Source organism: Triturus cristatus, chromosome 3_2, assembly GCF_964204655.1.
Source record: "Triturus cristatus chromosome 3_2, aTriCri1.1, whole genome shotgun sequence".
Taxonomy (NCBI): domain Eukaryota; kingdom Metazoa; phylum Chordata; class Amphibia; order Caudata; family Salamandridae; genus Triturus; species Triturus cristatus.
Genome location: NC_140584.1, coordinates 1209259310 through 1209277639, shown reverse-complemented (window position 1 = coordinate 1209277639; position 18330 = coordinate 1209259310). Strand labels below are relative to the sequence as shown.

Genomic DNA, 18330 nt, shown 5'->3' with positions numbered 1-18330 from the left:
TAGGAATCTGCACACTGTCTACTAATTTACTTTCGGAGCTCTGTGTCTGAGGGCAAGGACAGTCTTGAAAGCAACTGACGTCAGTGCTTGGGAGTGGCGCTTGTATATGCCTGCATGTCAATTCTGGAGCGAAACGGCGTCAGTGTAGAGCTACAAAGCGCCACCTTTGGGCGGGCGAAAGTACTGCTGAAAAAGGTTCTGTATCCAGCCTGACACCTAGGGAATATTCAAAAGATGAGGAAACTGCAGGTAGATAGTCTCTCTATCGAAAAGAGCATTACCGAAGTAAGTATCTTGTTCTTTGGGTTCAAATGATGGACAGTTAAGGGTTGTAGGTATTAGACCTTTATTCACTGGAACTAGACTTACCTGTTTGCACTTCTAGCTGACATTACTTTGAGGTGGGAAGTTTGCAATCTCTCATATGGACTTACAATGTGGTTTGCTCCCTCTCCAGGGCGAGGATAAAACCCTTCCACTGCTTCAGCTGCAGTTTGATTATATCCGCACAGACAGGAAGCAGCTCCAGTATGTGGTCCTGGACGACAGCCCTGAGATATCTGTCAAGGTAAGGCTCCCTCATTGGTTCTGAATGCCCCTTCCTTTCCACCCACATCTCTCCATTCTTCTGGCATATTCACACTCTCCTCCGTGGTTTCTTTATTATTGCTCATAAGCACTGAATTATTCTGGCATGCTCAGTGGGCGTCCAGCGCATTTAATAAAAAAATTCTGTATATATGTGTGTGTGTATATGCTTATGTTCATATCTTCTTAGCATGTGTGGCTGTAGATACACATGCTCTGCATACGCCACCTAGTGTTGGACCCAGATGTGTGCAACTTGATTTTCTTTCTCGGATTGTTTTTCTATTTTCCTCATACAGTAGGGAATTCTTGGAGAATTTACCAATCCATCTCGCTTTAAGCAAGAGATCTTACCATCACAGATATTATGTGACAATCTATCGGAATATTTTGACAGTGAGATTAAAACAATTTTGGATGGGATTGACAAATCTATCTCAGCTAAACACACTATCGCACATTCTCATAGCTCCGCTCAATCTGGACTGCCTCCCCCTTCAGACCTCTCCCCGGTGACACTGACTAGGTTGGATCCTATCTCTGGCCAGGTTTTTAACACCTTGTACAGGGCCATGAAATCAGGGTCGCCGTTGGACCCTATGCCACTAAAGCAATGACTAATATATGGGAGGAAGAGCTTGCGGGCCCTCTCCTACAACTCTGCAACCATTCTCTTGAAACGGAGAAGGCGCCTGACTGCTGGAAGAAAGCTATAGTTCAGCCATTGCTAAATAAAACTCTGTGTGACCCCGCCAATCTAGCCAATTTTAGTCCTATTTCCCTCCTCCCGTTTCCAATAAAAGTTTTAAAGCGCCACATAAGTTCATTACTGTCACACTATCTAGAGCACTATGCCTGGCTTGAGGAAATGCAATTTGGATTCGCCCAGGCCATGGAACTGAGACCGCCCTTATTTGCGCTACCGATGAAATGCAGAGGACTACTGACAATGGACAACCTGTTGTACTTGTCCTCCTAGATTTATCGGCTGCATTTGACACGGTGGACCACCGCACTCTTCTGTCCAAACTTATGGCAGTGGGTGTGGGGGTCCCGATGTTAGACTGGCTAAAATCCTATCTGTCTGGGTGCTGTCGGGCCATATTTCCCCTCCCTTTTCTATCCAAATTTAGAAACACAACAAATGGTGTCCCCAGGGCTCTTCCCTCAGCCCTATTTTATTCAATATTTATATCAAACCTCTCATCTCACTTATTAAAACCAACAATATTAAGTTAATTAACTATGCAGACACTCAGTTAATTCTGTCGTTGAACAATGACCAGGAGGATACCATAGGTAACCTCCAGACATGCATTCTTGACATCTTTGACTGGACGAATGCAAATTCCCTCGAGATGAATGGAAACAAAACTGAACTCCTCTAATAAAATTCCGGTATCTCTATCCTCTAACTTCTGGCCGTTACCCACGGAAATACCACTGGGCAACCCAGTGGCTGTACAAAATGTAGGTGTGATCATTGACCAAGGTTTGTTCATGGAAAATCAAGTAAATGGACTTACTGGGACTTGTTTCGCACCGATCCAGGCCCTTAGGAAGCAACATCCCCTGTTTGACCTTCCAGCTAGATCACTGATCTCCAGAGGTGTAATACTAAGTAGACTGGACCATTGCAATGCCCTGATACTAGGAGCCCCAGCTATTTGGTAAAGAAGCTAGAGCGCGTCCAGATAATCACAGCTCAGCTGATCCTGAACAGATCTCGATATTCATCTGCCACCGAGGCCTTGATGGCACTCCACTGGCTGCCCACCAAGCAGAGAATCATCTTTACATCTCTCGGTATTGTCCATAAAGCACTACACAATAAAGGACCAAAACCCCTACAAAACAAACTAAAAAAATATACTCCTGGCAGAAACCTTTGATCAACCACAGGCAACTATGTCCAACAAGGAGACAAGGAGGACGTGCCTTTACCGTCGATGCAGCTCGGATATGGAATAAATGACCAGCTTCCCCACGATCTAATTCTGACCTAGTACAATTCAGGAAATCACTGAAAACCTGGCTGTTCCCTCACTAGCGACCCGCCCTTCAGTTTCTTCATCAGCTGGTTTTTCTTACATAGTGGTTATAGCACCAGGATATCATTTTTGGTCACAGTCCGCTTTATAAATAACCTTTCCAATTACAGTGCAGTTCTAAAGCCAACACATTTAAACCCTTCTTGCCTCACAATTTTGGGTCCACTTTGGACAGCTCCCTTCTTCAGCCCTGTGTTGGAAAGCGTTTGTTTTGCAGCCACAGAAGCGTCTGTTCACAACTATGGGTCTTTGGAACAGACAGGCAGCACCTGGGACATCTCTGGCAAACTCTACAGAGGGATACTTCGAGAATGCACACACAAGTTAATGGAACACACTGCATTCCACTTATGTACCTGGTGTAACACTAAATCGTCCTGGGAAGATTCCCACTAGGTCTGCAGCCTCTTCCTAGAGCACATTGAGAAATCCTGTGCCACCTACTTTGCCTCCCACTGGCATTGAAGGGAGAGAAGGCGGAAGCATAACGATGTGCAGTGCGAACAAAATATTATCAGAGACACCCAACATTTTTCATGCCATGACATGTACGGCACCCAGGAAAAAGACTTGTCTCTCTGGCCTTCCCACATGCCTATCGTCAGAAGATCCCGACGCAGGCTTCTCTGACCGCTCCGACATAGCGGTGATTGAAGTCCAGCACACACCAGACCCTTGGCCGAAGAAAGATTCATTCCGTGTACATGCAAGTCCCTTTTTAAGGCCAGCCACGATCCCCTAAACCTCCAATGTCTGAGTTGGAGCACCGCTCCTGATGGAGTTGGGCATTGAGCCCAGAGCCAAGTCGAAAACGGTATAAACTGCTTGGTCCTGCACCTCTAGCCAATACACCTCAGACTAGAGTGGGCTGCATCACCCCCCAGGAAGGCCCCACCTAAGTGTGCCGAAGCTCACCACAATGCACTGTCCCTCTTCACCAAGACATCAGAAAGACTCATTCTATTTAGTAATTATCCCAACACAGGCAACTAGCTGCTGAAGAACCTCATTCGAAGCTGACGCCAAAGTCCACTCTGCAGCCTGTATAGATGTCGAAGCCACCCTCGACTCCAAGGTTGGACATCTAGGAGGACTCTTTCTTTGGCTTTTCACCCAGCACATCTACCAGCTTCTCGAAGGCAATCTTCATCCACTTACACAAGATTATTACCAAACCAGCAGCTCCTAGACTCGTCCGCATACCCAAGAAGAGGTGCCTCGCCTTCGAGGTGGAACAAGAGCGTTCACCTTCTATGACCTTAAGCTCAAAAAGGGTTTGAATCTCTGCCACCAGCCCTATGCATTTCCCATCACTAACACTCACACCCCCTCTCCCAGGGCCACACTCTCCTCCGTACTTACCTCCATGCTCACCTCCACACTCGCCTCCACACTCGGGCCCACCTGAAGCACAGGTCTCTCTCTGGCTATAAGAGAAGCTTTCCTTTTGGCCAAGGAGTCCAAGAAAATCGACGCACCAGGCAAGCGGGTAGCACTTGGGACAGCTTCACATTGGCGGTTTGCCAACTCGTGGCCATCGTCTCCAGGTATGACTGACACAACTGGGAGGAGATGGGGGAGTTGGTGAAACACCTGCTAGAGGTCGACTGGAAGTGGAAACCAGGGTTGGTTGCCGAAGGGAAAATTATTAGCATTGCTAATATTAGGTGTCTCTTTGATGCAGCGGACTCTACGAGGGGTATCAACACCAGCGCCATCCTTTGCACGTACACCTGGCTTAGCGTGTCGGGGCTTAGTCTTGAGGTGCAACAGCACCTTATAAACGAACCCTTTGGTGCAAGCATCTGTTCAGCCTCCAAAAGAACCAGATGCTTGAGAAAATAAAGGATACAGATGTGCTGAAGTCCATGGGTGCCGTACAGTCCCCCAGTCCTAAGTCCCATTTTGTTTTTTTCTTTTAATGTTTTCTTTTAATGTTTTTACTGTAATGCAATGGTTTTAATTAACTTATGCAAATAAATTCATTCATCATCAGTCCTAAGTCACATTTCAGGAAGCAGCAAACCAGGCGAGATGCCAAACCAGGGGGCTCAAATCCGAAAACTCCTTATTAGCCATGCCAGAAGTACTTTCAGGACCCCCTACAGCCTAAGTCCTTCCATAGAGGGGCCAATAGAGGGAGTGGGTGTGGCAAGGCAGAGGTAGTGCTACAAGGGGCTATTCTTTTAATAATAAGTGAGTCCCTTTTATTCCCCCAACCAAGGCTGAACTACTTCCTACCTCAGTGGGAGAGCATCACCTCCGATCATTGGGTACTTTCCATAGTGCTGTAAGGATTCTGCCTCAAGCTTCACCCCCTCACACCCAACTTTCCACCCTGCCGCCATTTACCGACTTCAGGCCACATTTGCCTTTTTAGAGGAAGATTTTTCAGGCGCGCTTACAAAAAGCGCAATAGAATCATTACCTGCACACAACCGCTGCACTGGAGTGTGTTCCATGTGCTTTTTAATCCCCAAAAAGGATAGCTCAGCCCGGCTTACCCTTGACCTTCGGCCATTGAACAGGCTCATCCTCTCTGAACACTTTGATATGGTCACTCTACAAGATGCCATCCTTGTGCCGTGCCAAGGCTACTTCATTTTCGCACTCGATGGGAAAGATGCTTTTATATCTGAATTCACCCTTTGCGTTGTGGTAAGTGGATAGCACTACCAGTTCAAAGTGTTCATATTTGGAGTCACTACTGCTCCAAGGGTGTACGCTAAGTGCTTAGTGGTGGAAGCAGCACTCCTAGACAGAAATGCCTTTTCATACTTAGAAGCTGGGTCTGGTGACTAATGCGTCCACTGCAGGGCCTGTGTTCGACCTCATGGTCACATGTTCAAATCCCGGCAGGTCTACTCAGCCTTTCATCCTTCTGAGATCGATCAAATGAGTACCAATGAGTTGGGTAACAATAAACATCGAGTTATTCAGTGCCAAGATACCCTTTGCTGTGAACGTGCGTTTTACAAATACACCTTAGGTTATATTAGATGACTGGCTGAACAAGAGCATTAGCAAATGGAAATACTTGGCACACATTCAAAAAACAATCTCTCTGCTTCATAATCTAGTTCTCACCATCAGTGCTAAAGATTTTGCATCTTTAGCCACAGGAAAATCTAGCCTTCCTCTGGTTAGTCCTAAAACGCAGTGACGGGCAAAACATACTCCAGTGGGCGGTGGCATTCCAAGAACGACTGGAATGCCTTGCGATGCAGTGGGCACAAGCATAAGGGCATTTGCAGGATCTAGAGCTGGTAACGTCCAGTGCTCTACATTCTCTGGGTTGGTGAACAGCAGCCACCTGTTCTTCAGCACACTCTTTCTAGACACGTATCCACTGGTGACCATCACCACTTATGTTTTTTATGGGTTGGGGAGCTCACTTCCATGAGTTGGTTGACCCCTTAGCACCAGGGTTCCTCATAAACTTCATGGGGCCATATTACAAGCAGGACCCCAGGGGCTCAACAGGCATTTGCACCCGTTTTCTGCACCCCAAGGCCGTGTAGTATTCCAGGAAGTAATGCAGCAGCCCAGAGGCCCTCTTCTAGAATACAGATAGCGAGGGTCAGACAGAGACAGAAAATAGGCCCCGGCACCAAAATAAAAGTGGCTCCCCTTAGGGAATTAGATTGCTTAAAAAGTGGCTCATGTTTGCAGATTAGGACGGTTTTTAACACTCTGTGTATGTGTTTTGCAAGAATTGGCACTGTTTTTTTTAATATCTGGAAAATCAACAGTAAAAAGCTGCTCAGGCCATAAAACAGCCCCACAAACATCCAAAAATTAGCACACACACTGACCTGCCACACCAGCTCATCGGGCACTGACGGATTCCCCACCAGGCCAGTCGATCCTGCAGATTGCGTTGGTGCACACTGTGTGTCATCGCTATCATCAGGGGGGTTCCCTCATTAGCATAGGAGTGTAGCCTTGTGCTAATGAGTAAACACTTTGTCTCTATGCTGCATTGGGGATGGGAGTGCAGAGGCAAAGAGGCCGTCACCTCAGAAAGGAAGCACACAATCAGTGCGCCCTCTGAAGGCGACCCCTGCAAGGGTAAAGGGGTTTGATAGACCTGCAGGCAGGTGCAGACACTCACTTCTCCTGCCTGCAGTGGGACCTCTGTCCCCTCTTTGAAGTGCGGGTGGGTGTTGTCTGCACACAGGAAGACAGACCGAATTCCAACATCCTACACTTCTACAAGGCAGGTCTTGCCTACACTCCTAAATGCCTGCACTTAACAGCAGTTGCAGTACACCTCCAAAATAGACAATACTCTTCCATGTTCAGAATACAAGTCATTAAAGACATCATAAGGTTGTACCTCCAAAGACGCCTCTGACACCTGCCTGGATCCTCTATTTAGTACTCAAATGGCTCATGGGTCCCTTCTTGGAACCCTAAACTCTTGCCAATTATATTTCATGTTTTAGATGGTCACTTTATTAATCGTAATCACCTCCCTTAGATGTGTTACGAAGCTGCAACCTCTTATAGTTCGATTAACCCATTTTTCATATCTATAAGGTAGTTCTTTGTACCAACTCCAACTTTCTGCCTAAGGTTGTCTCCTTTGCACATACATAAAACCAATGAGCTGCCTGTATTTTTCCCCACAACCATAGTTTGTGGCACAAGGGGGCCCTCCACACTGAGGATGTTAAGAGAGAGCTTATAAACTACATTGATGGGACTAAGCCCATTAGAAAATCTACTCAAATGTTTGTGTCCTTCACAAGCCTTGCAGGGGCTCTTCCATCTCTAAATCTGCCATTCCCAGGTGGATAGTTAAGTGTATTCAGACTTGCCAAGGCCAAGAGAACACTTCCTGGAACTCACTCTGCATGCATAAAGAGTGCAACATGAGCCTTAATGGGAATGCTCCTTTAACTGGTGTTTTACATGTTGCCACTTAGTCAATGCCACATAATTCACAAAGCATTATTCTTTTCATGTCCTTCAACATCAGCAGTTTATGGTTGGCCAAACATACTTCAGAACACTTTTTCAAACATCTGCATCATCAGCTTGCTAGCCACCACTTTGGAGAGGAACTGCTTTATAGTTTATTAATTGCATGTGTATCTACAGCGCCACATGCTATGACTACTGTCCAGAAGTTCGGTCTGTAGTTGTGTAACACTCTTTTTGTAGGATGTGGTGCTGTGGATTTATAATGACCATCACTCCTTCCCAGAAGCAAGCGATGATTACAGATTTTCTCCTCTTATGTTATGTTACCTTCCTGTACTATGCACCCCACACTTTGTCTTCAACACTGCTCCTCACTCACTCTACTCGCCCATTGAGCGAAAATGCAATCTGGTGGAGCCAGTGTGCTGTTGCATGTTGCACAAAGGATGTAGTCACAATAGGTCTTGTGACTCAAACTTAATAAAATAAAAAAAGAGTGGCAAACACTTGATGGCAGGAGTATGGCGAGCATGTGAATCTACAGCACTACACGTGAGAAATCGATGGTTACAGGGATATATATATTTATATATATATATATATCTCCTACTGGCAGTCGCCAGTAGGTAGTTATAGTTAGAACCTAGTTTCCATAGGAAAACCATTTTTTGATTTGCTAATAACTTTGGCGTCGTTTGACGAATAATCGCGAAATTCTAAAAAAAAAAAAAAAAAGGTCTATCCAGGTCAGCTCCTATCCTGAAAAGTCGGGGGTGATTCGTCAAGCGGGGGCTGAGAAAAAAGGGGGGTCCCAAAAAGTGCTGGATTCAGAAAGCGTCTTTTTGTTTTTAATTAAATGGTGTAAATCCATTAGGTAGTTGCTGCGAAATTCAAAAAATAAAAGTTTCGATATCTGGGGCAGCGGTGGGTTCGCGCACCCTCCCGACCACGCGCTTTACTGTGATTGGCTACCACGAGCTTCACTGTGATTGGCTGCCAACACTCCAAACCAGGCAGTGTTGGCAGCCATCTTGTGACTCGGTAGAACCGAGTCGCAAGAAAACAGTGAAACAAAGGTTAAAAAAAAGAAAAGGGGGCAGGGTAGAAACAGCCTGACCCCCTAGGCCAGCTCAGGGGGTCCCACAAGGACCCCCAGGGCCAAAAAAAGCATTTTAGCCCACCAGGTACCTCTAGTTAGCACCAGGGAGCTGTATTGCAGAGAGGTGGTCCGAGGCCTCTCCCCTTTTTACACCTCTCTGCAGCGTGGCTCTGTAGCGCTTACCGGAGGTACCTGGTGGGCTAGTTGGCCCCTAGGGACCCTCAGGATTCAAAGGTACTTAATCCTCCAACTTACAACGCGCCAGGGGGCACGTTTGCACAGTGGTGCAGGGAGGGGGTGGGGCCTGATATGACCTGTGTGTAAACACACCCCCTGGTGCGTTGTAAATTGGGGGATTAAGTCCCCTTGAATCCTGAGGGTCTCTGGGGGCCACCAGGTACCTCCAGTAAGCGCCACAGAGCTGCATTGCAGAGAGGTGGTCCGAGGCCACGCCCCTTTTAACACCACTCTGCAAACGTGGCTTCTGGTGCACTGCTGGTGGGGCGATGAGGTCCTCTTGTGTCCTGAGGACCTCAGGACACAAGTGGACTTCATCGTCCGAGCAACACTGCGCCAGAAGCCACGTTTGCAGCGTAGTGTAAAAAGGGGTGTGGCCTAGGAAAACCTCTGCAACGCAGCTCTGCGGTGCTTACTGGAGATACCTGGTGGGCTACTTGGCCACCAGGTACCTTCAGGATTCAAGGATTATACCATAAACATTGTTTAGGTATAAGTTTAGGGATTTGTATGAAGTGGTCTGTAAGTGGTACTGTTTAGGAGTAGTTTTTAAAAAAGGATGCACCGCAAGGTCATACGGGTGCCGAGCGCTGTGGATTTGCGGATCTCACCTGAAGCTCCTACAGAATTGGGCTTTCCTTAGAGAAGTTAAAAAAAGGTTTAAGAAATGTCACCCTTCAGAAGAGCTGTGTAATTAGTAAGAAAATGAAAGCAGTGTTTCTATTTGTTTGCAGCCTCTGTAACCTTGAAAGCAAAGTTGAAAAGGGTTGCCATTAGTGGTTGCCTTGTACGAGAATGGTCTGCCATTCTCCTTCTCAGTTTTTGTGTGCCTTCTTGAGACAAGTTTGACCAAATGATACAGAGAAAAAAATACACACCAACAATCACATTTAACAGGTATGTGAATTAAGTTGTAGTATAAAAAATAGTTGATAGAGAATGATTGAGTGTGAGTAAGGTGGATAAAAATGAGCAGGCCGTTTGAGAAAACTAAAAGGAAATGTTGAAAGAGAGTAGAAGATGAAAATAAAGTGTACTGATCAGGAACTATGAGGAAAAAGAAAACACAGGCATACGCCACTGTAGGGAGTGACACAAGGAGTGAAATGCTAATGTATGCAGTGAGATATTGATGTATTGTATCATGTATACAGTTATGCAATGACATACACAGATATATAGATTAAAATGAGCTGGTTCACACTGATGGTTTTGCTAAGGCATCAAGGTATACTTAAATATATCTGAAAAGTAAATATGATAAAGCTATGCATACAGTAACAGGGAAAAGGATGCAGTGATGCATGCATTTCATAGTCAAAAGGAAGCTGATGTGTGCACTAAGTCACCCAGAGAGATATTGACGTATGCAGTTAGATAACCAGCTAAATAGTCAAATGTAATCTGAGGTACCCGGAGGGAAATTGAAGTAGATAGCAGGACATGTAGAGATTCTAGAATATATAGTGAGGAATTAAAGTACATGATTATATTAACAGTATCACACTTGTAGACAGAGGTATAAAGTAATGGGGCAGTAAGACAGGCATGGCATTGTGAGAAAGTGCCATCTTTCTTGCATGGTATGCCCCCACTTTTTGCTGAATTGCTGATGTTCTTTGACTGAGTGTGCCCTGGGCTCCTGCCAATCAGGTACCCAGGGCCTGTGTTCCTTCCCTAAAACTGCATGAAGCCTAAACCCAATTGGCATCTCTGGCCACATGTCAGCCCCTGGTAAATGGTACCCTAGGTACCCAGGGCCTTGTGTCCAGAGAAGGCCCCTACGGGCTGCAGCACTTATTGTGCCACCCTTAGATTCCCTGTACCCTGACACACACACACTGCCTTTGCAGACTGAGTGTCTTGGTGCAGAACAAAACAGAGAGTCGACATGGCACACATCCCTGTGTGCCATGCCCACAAACACACTGCCCTGACATACCTCAGTCACCCCTCTAGCTGGGTACACTATGCCAGTGGTGTGGGTACAGGTGCATGAGCCCTGTATCCCTACAGTGCCCAGGTCCATTCCTGGGCATTGTAAGTGCAGTGCTGCCATTAAGAGTATATGGTGCTGGGAGGTCGTCAACACGAACTCCACAGCACCATGATGGCTACACTGAAGACTGAGAAGTTTGGTATCCAACTTCTCAGCACATTAAACCCACACTGATGCCAGTGTTGGATTTAATGTAAGATGCATGACAGAGGGCAACTTAGAGTTGCCCCCTGAACCTAACCCACAATCCACGTCCTCTCTGAGAGGCTGCCTAGGCTGCCACACAGCAGACATGTTGCTGGACCCCTGAGTAGAGAGCCATCCGCTCTCCTGCAACAATGCACATCCTGGGCAAGGTGCTAGGTCTCCTCCCCCCCAGGAAGGGCAGGTGAAGCTTCAAAGGCCTTTGTGAACTTCTTCAGGCCACTTGGTGTACTCAGCAACTGGCCCTCACCGGTTCTGGCCCCCACTCTGGCGGGAAGACTGGCGGGAAAGCCCAAGTGAGGAAAGGCGATGTGCCAGCCTCTGCCAACCCCACCCCTCAGGTGGGGGAGGCGAGGTGAAGCACAACTCCGGGCTCTCGCCATCATGAGGATGGGGAGCCCTGCCCAATCAGGATTAGGCTCCTGCCCCCTCCCACTGGAGAGTGGCAAGATAGGGGGTGTACCCACCCCAGGGAAGGGACCCATTGGTCCCTGACCTATACCTACCTGTAATGCGCCTAAATCTAGTATTTGGGGGCACCCTGAACCTTCCTTCCTCAGATCCCGAATCCAAAACAAGCAAGAAGAACAAGAAGAAAGAAGACCTGCCGTGCAGCTGCTAACAAGAGGAAGACACTGTCTTTGCCCCAGCCCTACAGGCCTGTCGACCCTCGAACCTGCTCTTGCTAAAACTCGACGTCTCTAGTGGTCAGCAACCTCAAAAAACCCCGAGGACCGGACTGCCTTGTGACTCTAAAAAGACTGGGACTCCCACGAGCAGTGGTTCTGCTCAAAGCAAGTAACAAGCCCCTGGTGCCAACCAGGAACCGCGACTCCTACACACTCTGCACCCGCCAAGCCTGGCCTGTACCGGAGTGAACAAAGACCATGAGGACGTCCCCCCGGTGACTGTGATCAAGAATCCAGCACCCAAGGACCCACCTCGACGCTCCTGACGACGCCTGCAGCCTCAGAACCAGGGACCTCTCAAACCGTGACCAGCTGAGGTTAAGATTTCCCGACGCAAAAAGACACCCCTGCACCCGGCGCCCTGTGGCCCCCTGTGCCCAGCTCCTGGGTGCCTACCTAACCTACAGCTTCCCAACTTACCTCTCAAAGTGGTGGTCGCACCTGAAGAATCTTCGGCCCCGAGCTTGCAGCCTTTGTTCGTCTTAGAGCTTCTCCATTGAAATCTATTGAGCGCCTGATGGCTCAAAAGCACCCTACACCCAGCCGCCCGAGTGCCCCTGGGAGTGCAACCTCTGTCTTATTTTTCTTCCCCACTTGCCCTGAGTGAGTGACCAGGAGCCCAGCTCCCACAGCCGCGTGGCCTGCCTGCAAGCGGCCACCAACCAAAGGCCCCCTGCCCGCCTTAGGCTAACATTGGGCCTAACTCTCTCTGCACCCGGCTGCCTCTGTGCCGCTGAGGGTGTAACAACTGTACCTACCTGACCCCGGGAGACCTCTGAGTCTATGCCCAGAACCTTAACTCTGCCAGTCGAGTACTTACCCAAAAGCCAATAACTCACTTTTCCTCCATAGGGTAACATTGACTGGTTTCACTTGGAAATTCTTCTAAGTGTCGAGTTTTGAAACTTTAAAATATTCACAAAAAATCAGCGGAGCAACGAAAACAAAATTACTCACCTGCTATCAGGAGAGATCCCAGTGCTGGATCTTGGTGCCCAGCAATGACCATGAAAAGTAATTACAACCATACTTACCGATAACTTGATTTTCCTCCATAGGATAACATTGCCTTGTTTTTGAAACTTACAAATATCCACTAAAAATCGCCTGTGTAACAAAAACGATTTCTTTCAACTGTTTACAGGAAATACACCAGGGTTGATTCCAGGATCCAACCCGGAGTAACAAAATCATACATAAAGTAACTGAAATTGCATTTACTTAAAAAGTCCCATTGAGCTCAATGTTATAATTGTATTTGAATTGTGTTGCCTATTGCAACAACTGTAACCATTGCATTTGAAAGTCTATTGCCTATTGAAGGTATTTAACTAAAGCATCTCATTCTGAGAAAGTATATTTTGATACCTATTGTTGGTTCTAAAATAAAACATCTATATATTTTTATATACAAACCATTGGCCTAGAGTTCAGTCCTTGAGTGTGTGAGACCATTTGCTGACTGAGTGTGTACAACAAATGCTTTACACTGTCCTCTGATACTTGCTCACTGCTCGACCAAGCTACCACTTTAGAGAGTAAGGTTATATCTAACTTTAGCCTCTGCCAAACCTCTGGGGACTGAGGACCCTGTACACACTGTACCTATTTGGGGACAGTATATACAGAGCCACTTTCTTACAGACATACAGATAGGTTCTGAGAGAACCTTAGCAGACACTGTAATGCAGGGACAAGTACTATAACGTAGATAGTAACAGTCCTAGAAAGATAGCCAGCAAAAGAATAATATTGGTATTCACAGGACCAGATGTACAGTGAGGCACACAATAATAGACTAGGTGAAACAGAAATGTATGTAGTTCTACACATGTGCACACATGAATACCTAGAACAATACATTCACTGTATCTGTAATACCTATGCATAAGAGAGGTAGATGGGTAGACCGTTCTATGTGTGTACTGTACTAAGCAGCGCAAAGAATAAAAGAACAGTTTTTTTTGCATAAGTATTTAGAAACTGTAGAGTAAAACTATAGAGATTCTATGGACACACTTATGCATACAGTTAGACTCCCTGGGGAACAGTGATGCATACAGGTACACACTCAGTAACTGACTCAGATACTTACTTATATAGACACTCAAATACCCTGGGACACATTAATAGAGACACTGAGGCATCCATACACACAATAATGCACTCACTGACTAACGCATACATACAATTACACACTCTGGGACATATTGATCCATACACTGACAACAGCCAAGCACACAGCGATGCACTCCCTGATACACTCACACAGTCACTCATACACACAGTTAAATACCCTGAGTATTTTGATGTATACACTAAGACACACATACATACCCTGATGCACTCCCTGGGTTACTCATGTATTCACTGATACATACACTCAGACACTATTGTAGACACTAATAAATACACTGATACCCTCATAAACAGAGTGATGCATTGAGTGATATAGTGACTCACTCACTTATCACACACTCCGTTACCATGAGAGAGTGATAGATACAGTGAAACACCGACACACACACACACACTGATACATACATTGAGGTATCTGTGGATACAGTGATGCGGTCATTGACGTAGTCGCATACACTCAGATAAATAAAGTGAAACATTCTGGGACAGACTAATACATACAGTGACGCACCCAAGGACACATTAATGCAGTCACTGACACACTCCTTTATTCTTAGCGTATCTATACTACATATATTCAAGAGAGGTAGATGAATAGAGAGTTATATCTGTGTACTGTTGAAAGAAGAACAAAAAATAGAAGGAAAATATGTCTTGTATAACGGATTATAAACGCTAGACGAAAGAATAACCAGATAGTCAGTAAATTAGTAATAAAGTTATTTATTGTAGATGTTAATTTATTGTTTATTTTTTTACGGACATCTGATTTAATTTGAGAAACTGGACTTACAATGCCTGACGAGAGAGAAAGATGAAAGAAAAAGAGAAAATAGTAAAATGCAAAATGTGACTTCAATCTTATGTAAAATTGTAATTTACTCATCCAGTGGGAAAAAAGGAAGGAATACGTATTTCTGAAAGTAGGAAATACACTAAGAAATCAGGGCCTTTGTTATGGAGACAGAAACAGTTTAAGGAGTTCAGAGCTAAAATGTTTCAAACTAGAGTAAAATAAAATTTGGTGAAAAGGATGATGAATAAGTATAAGAGGAGAAGTGCTGCATTTAAGAAAAAGGAACATATTGAGAGTGTTGTTGAGAAAGCATTCACTCTGAAGAGGAAAGTATTTATGTTAATATTAAATAGAATGAGGACATTAAACAAAACTGTGTGTACTAAGAAAAGAACTGTTAGAATAAAGCTTATTAATAGAAGTAATTTTTGCAACTTTTTTTTAAGGTCAATGGAAGCTACCTCTCTTACTGAGGCTTATTTTAATGAAGAAAGCTATTTGCAAGACAACCACTAGTGCATGCTGTTGACTTAACTGGTCATCATTATGGTAAAAGAGGGTACTCCTGTTGCCAAATAGGGGATGGTTACTAGGAATGTTGGGGGAGTGGTAGCTGAAGAAGTGCAAGGAAGGCGTACACAGGCCCCTGTATACAAATGGAACTGTTGTGCTATTTGCAGTATTCACCAGCAGTCTATTTATTTATGAAAATGATTTATATGTGACTTTATGTCCAGAAGCACCTTTCATCATTTCAGGATGTTAGTCATTCGCCACTCAAATACAAACTTTGGTTAGAAGCATTTACTATGTAAAAATTCCTGCCTTATGTTTAGGAGAGATCAATAGAATTTTATTGTATTATACACTAGGAGAGGTAGGAGAAATTTGTGAAGATATACACTTTCAGTTTTTTGGTCCGGAAGAGGAGTCTAGGGAAAATTTAGAGTTGGTTACTGGGGGTGAAGGAGTACAGGATACAGAAATTAGTGCTCTACACTTTTCACAGCAGATTGCAAAGTTTAATACAGTTTGCTTTGAGAAACCAAACTGTGTTTGTATTTGCTGATGATGCATTTACTACAGAATGCAAATTCGCAATGTAGTTGTGTACTCTAAAGCTGAAAAAGAGAACTCTGATAAGTGGCAAGAATTTGGTGCATATTTACTTGTTGAGGAAAGATTTGATATTTCCGCACAGCAGATTATATGTAAGTACTGCTTAGATAAGGGAGAGAAAAATAAAATGCAAGCTAGAGCCATATATAATAAGTTATAATTGGTGTCTGTTAGAGAAGAGCTAAAATATTAAATGTTTAGGAATCAATTTCAATACAGTGTATAAATCCATTCCAAGCCATAGTTTGTATGGAGCCAAAGACAGGAAAATTACCTTCAGCTGAGCTCTAGAAAGAACTAAAAGGAAGAGTTGTGTATTTACTTTTAGGTTTTAAACAGAATATTCAAACTATAGGGGTAGATAAAGATATTGAAGAACCACTTATAGTTTTAGTAAACGGTGTTCCAACAAAGAGTAGAAAAATATGACAAGAGTTAGTAGATGTTAATAAGGTCAAAAAAGCAACATAATACCTAGCACAAAATAATATTTACTATACAAATTTTTATGTTGCTGAAAATGTAACTTGTATAGAGGATGAGACATTAGCATCAAGCGGACAGATTGAAAAAGTGGATCGATCCAGATCAGAACAAATTTATGAACACTACAGCATCCTTCCCCCGCATTCTAAAGAAATCATTGGTGATGCTATTGAGCGGTTTCAAATTAAACGGGCAAAAGGAGCTCCCTTGAGTGTATGGGGAAAAATGTTTAGAGGCTCGCTGTTTTCCCCAACTGTTTCCCACTGGATCAGGAGGCCGCTATGATGACCGTCCTGTACAGATACCAGCATTTGAATGCCGCTTAACACAGCAATATTCAGAGGATCCAAGATTTCATCAGTGCATTCCATACATATTTAATCTTCTGTTTGAGAGCAACTTGTCTGGACTTTCATATGTTGTGAATCATAGACTAAAGACGGGTGTTAATCCTCAAAATCTCTTGCAAGGGAATTTGTTGATAAAGTTCAAGAAAAGATGAAAACTATTTAATTAATTTGGTGTGCCAACATGGCACCAATGAGTATTGGTTTTTTCGTCATGGAGAAGTCAAATGCATGGTCAGAAACTTAGGTGCGCCAACTTGGTTTATTACACTTAGTTGTGCTGAATATGCATGGGATGACCTTCTTGAATTTTTAAGAGAAGCAAACTGAAACATTGAGGACATCAACATAAAGATAGCAGAAGAACTTTGCTCTTTAGATCCTGCTAATGTTTGCAGAAATGTTATCCCCAGGTTCCAAGCCATGCTATTTTTCTATCTGCAACAAAAGTAATCCTCCTCTTGCTAAATTAGCTGATTTTCATTTGGCGTAAATAGTACCAAGCAAGAGGTGCTCCTCATATTCACATGCTGTTATGGATAAAAGATCCTCCAACATTTGGAAGACAGTAATGGCTGTGTGCTGTCTATCATAGAACAGTATGTGACATGTGCCATTCCAATAGGTACTACTGACAAAAACTTGAGAGAACAAATACTTTGTTTCCAAACACACAGATGTGTAAAGTACAGTCGTCGAAAATACAGAAGCAGAGGGAGATTTTACACTAGATGTTGTTTTGGCTTTCCACAACATGGTATTTCACAAGGAAGAGTCGACAGCTTTTTGTCTGCAATGAGACATAGAGTAACACGGAAATCACTGAAAAATACATGCAAGCTAAGAAGAACAAAGACTTCAAGTTCTTTAATCAATATAATGTAATTCTGAAAATGTGGATTGCAAATATGGACATTGTTTGTTGCAGACAACTCCATTGCTGTTGCTCGTTGTGTGTCTTTGCACATTTAAAAATCAGAGAAAACGTAAAATGAAAGATGTGGCAGGGGGTTTCTGCAGAAAAGAGTTTAACACAAAGGTTGTACAGCTTTAGTTTAAAAATGCTATCCTATACGGAGATGGGTTTTTACAAATGTTGTGAGAGGTTGAGTTCGGCCAGTTCATTCTCGTATTCTTGGGGAATTGTTTCGGTAAGTCTAGGTCTGGAAAGTATGTGAAATAGAGTGTTAAAGTTATTATTATTTATTATCTAATTGTTTACCCCTAGCGGTCAATGTTTTAAAGCTCTGTACGCACTAGCTTACTAATTCTGATCTTTTCTCAACTGTCCCTACGCTCAACTTACAGTGGTCCCCCGCTGTAAGCCCACCCAATATTAAACACATATACAATGCAAGGAGCGTATAAATCAAATTTCACATTTATCAATCAATTATTATACATTATAGCAATTAATCCAATCTACAGGCCAATGATTTCCAAATTCCTTTCGATGTTGAAAAGTTTTTTTGTTCTTTAAAGTTCATTAAATCTTTTCCATATTCTTCAAAATTTTGTAGATCAATCCATCGATTCTTTATAATCATAAGTTCGTTAACAATCAGAGCCAACGTGTTTTGTCCTAACACAGGACTTCATCAAGGCTTTTATTATTTATTTTTGTTGAAAATTACACATCTGATGCTC

At 44.0% G+C, this 18330-nt stretch overlaps 1 protein-coding gene across 1 annotated transcript in view; it reads left to right on the top strand.

The window, feature by feature from the left end:
• Positions 1-18330, top strand: part of STK11IP (serine/threonine kinase 11 interacting protein) — a 410719-nt gene that overhangs the window by 225293 nt on the left and 167096 nt on the right. The window contains exon 16 of the mRNA XM_085650186.1: positions 458-568. Coding sequence (XP_085506312.1) covers positions 458-568 — 111 coding nt within the window. The remainder of the gene's footprint in view (positions 1-457; positions 569-18330) is intronic.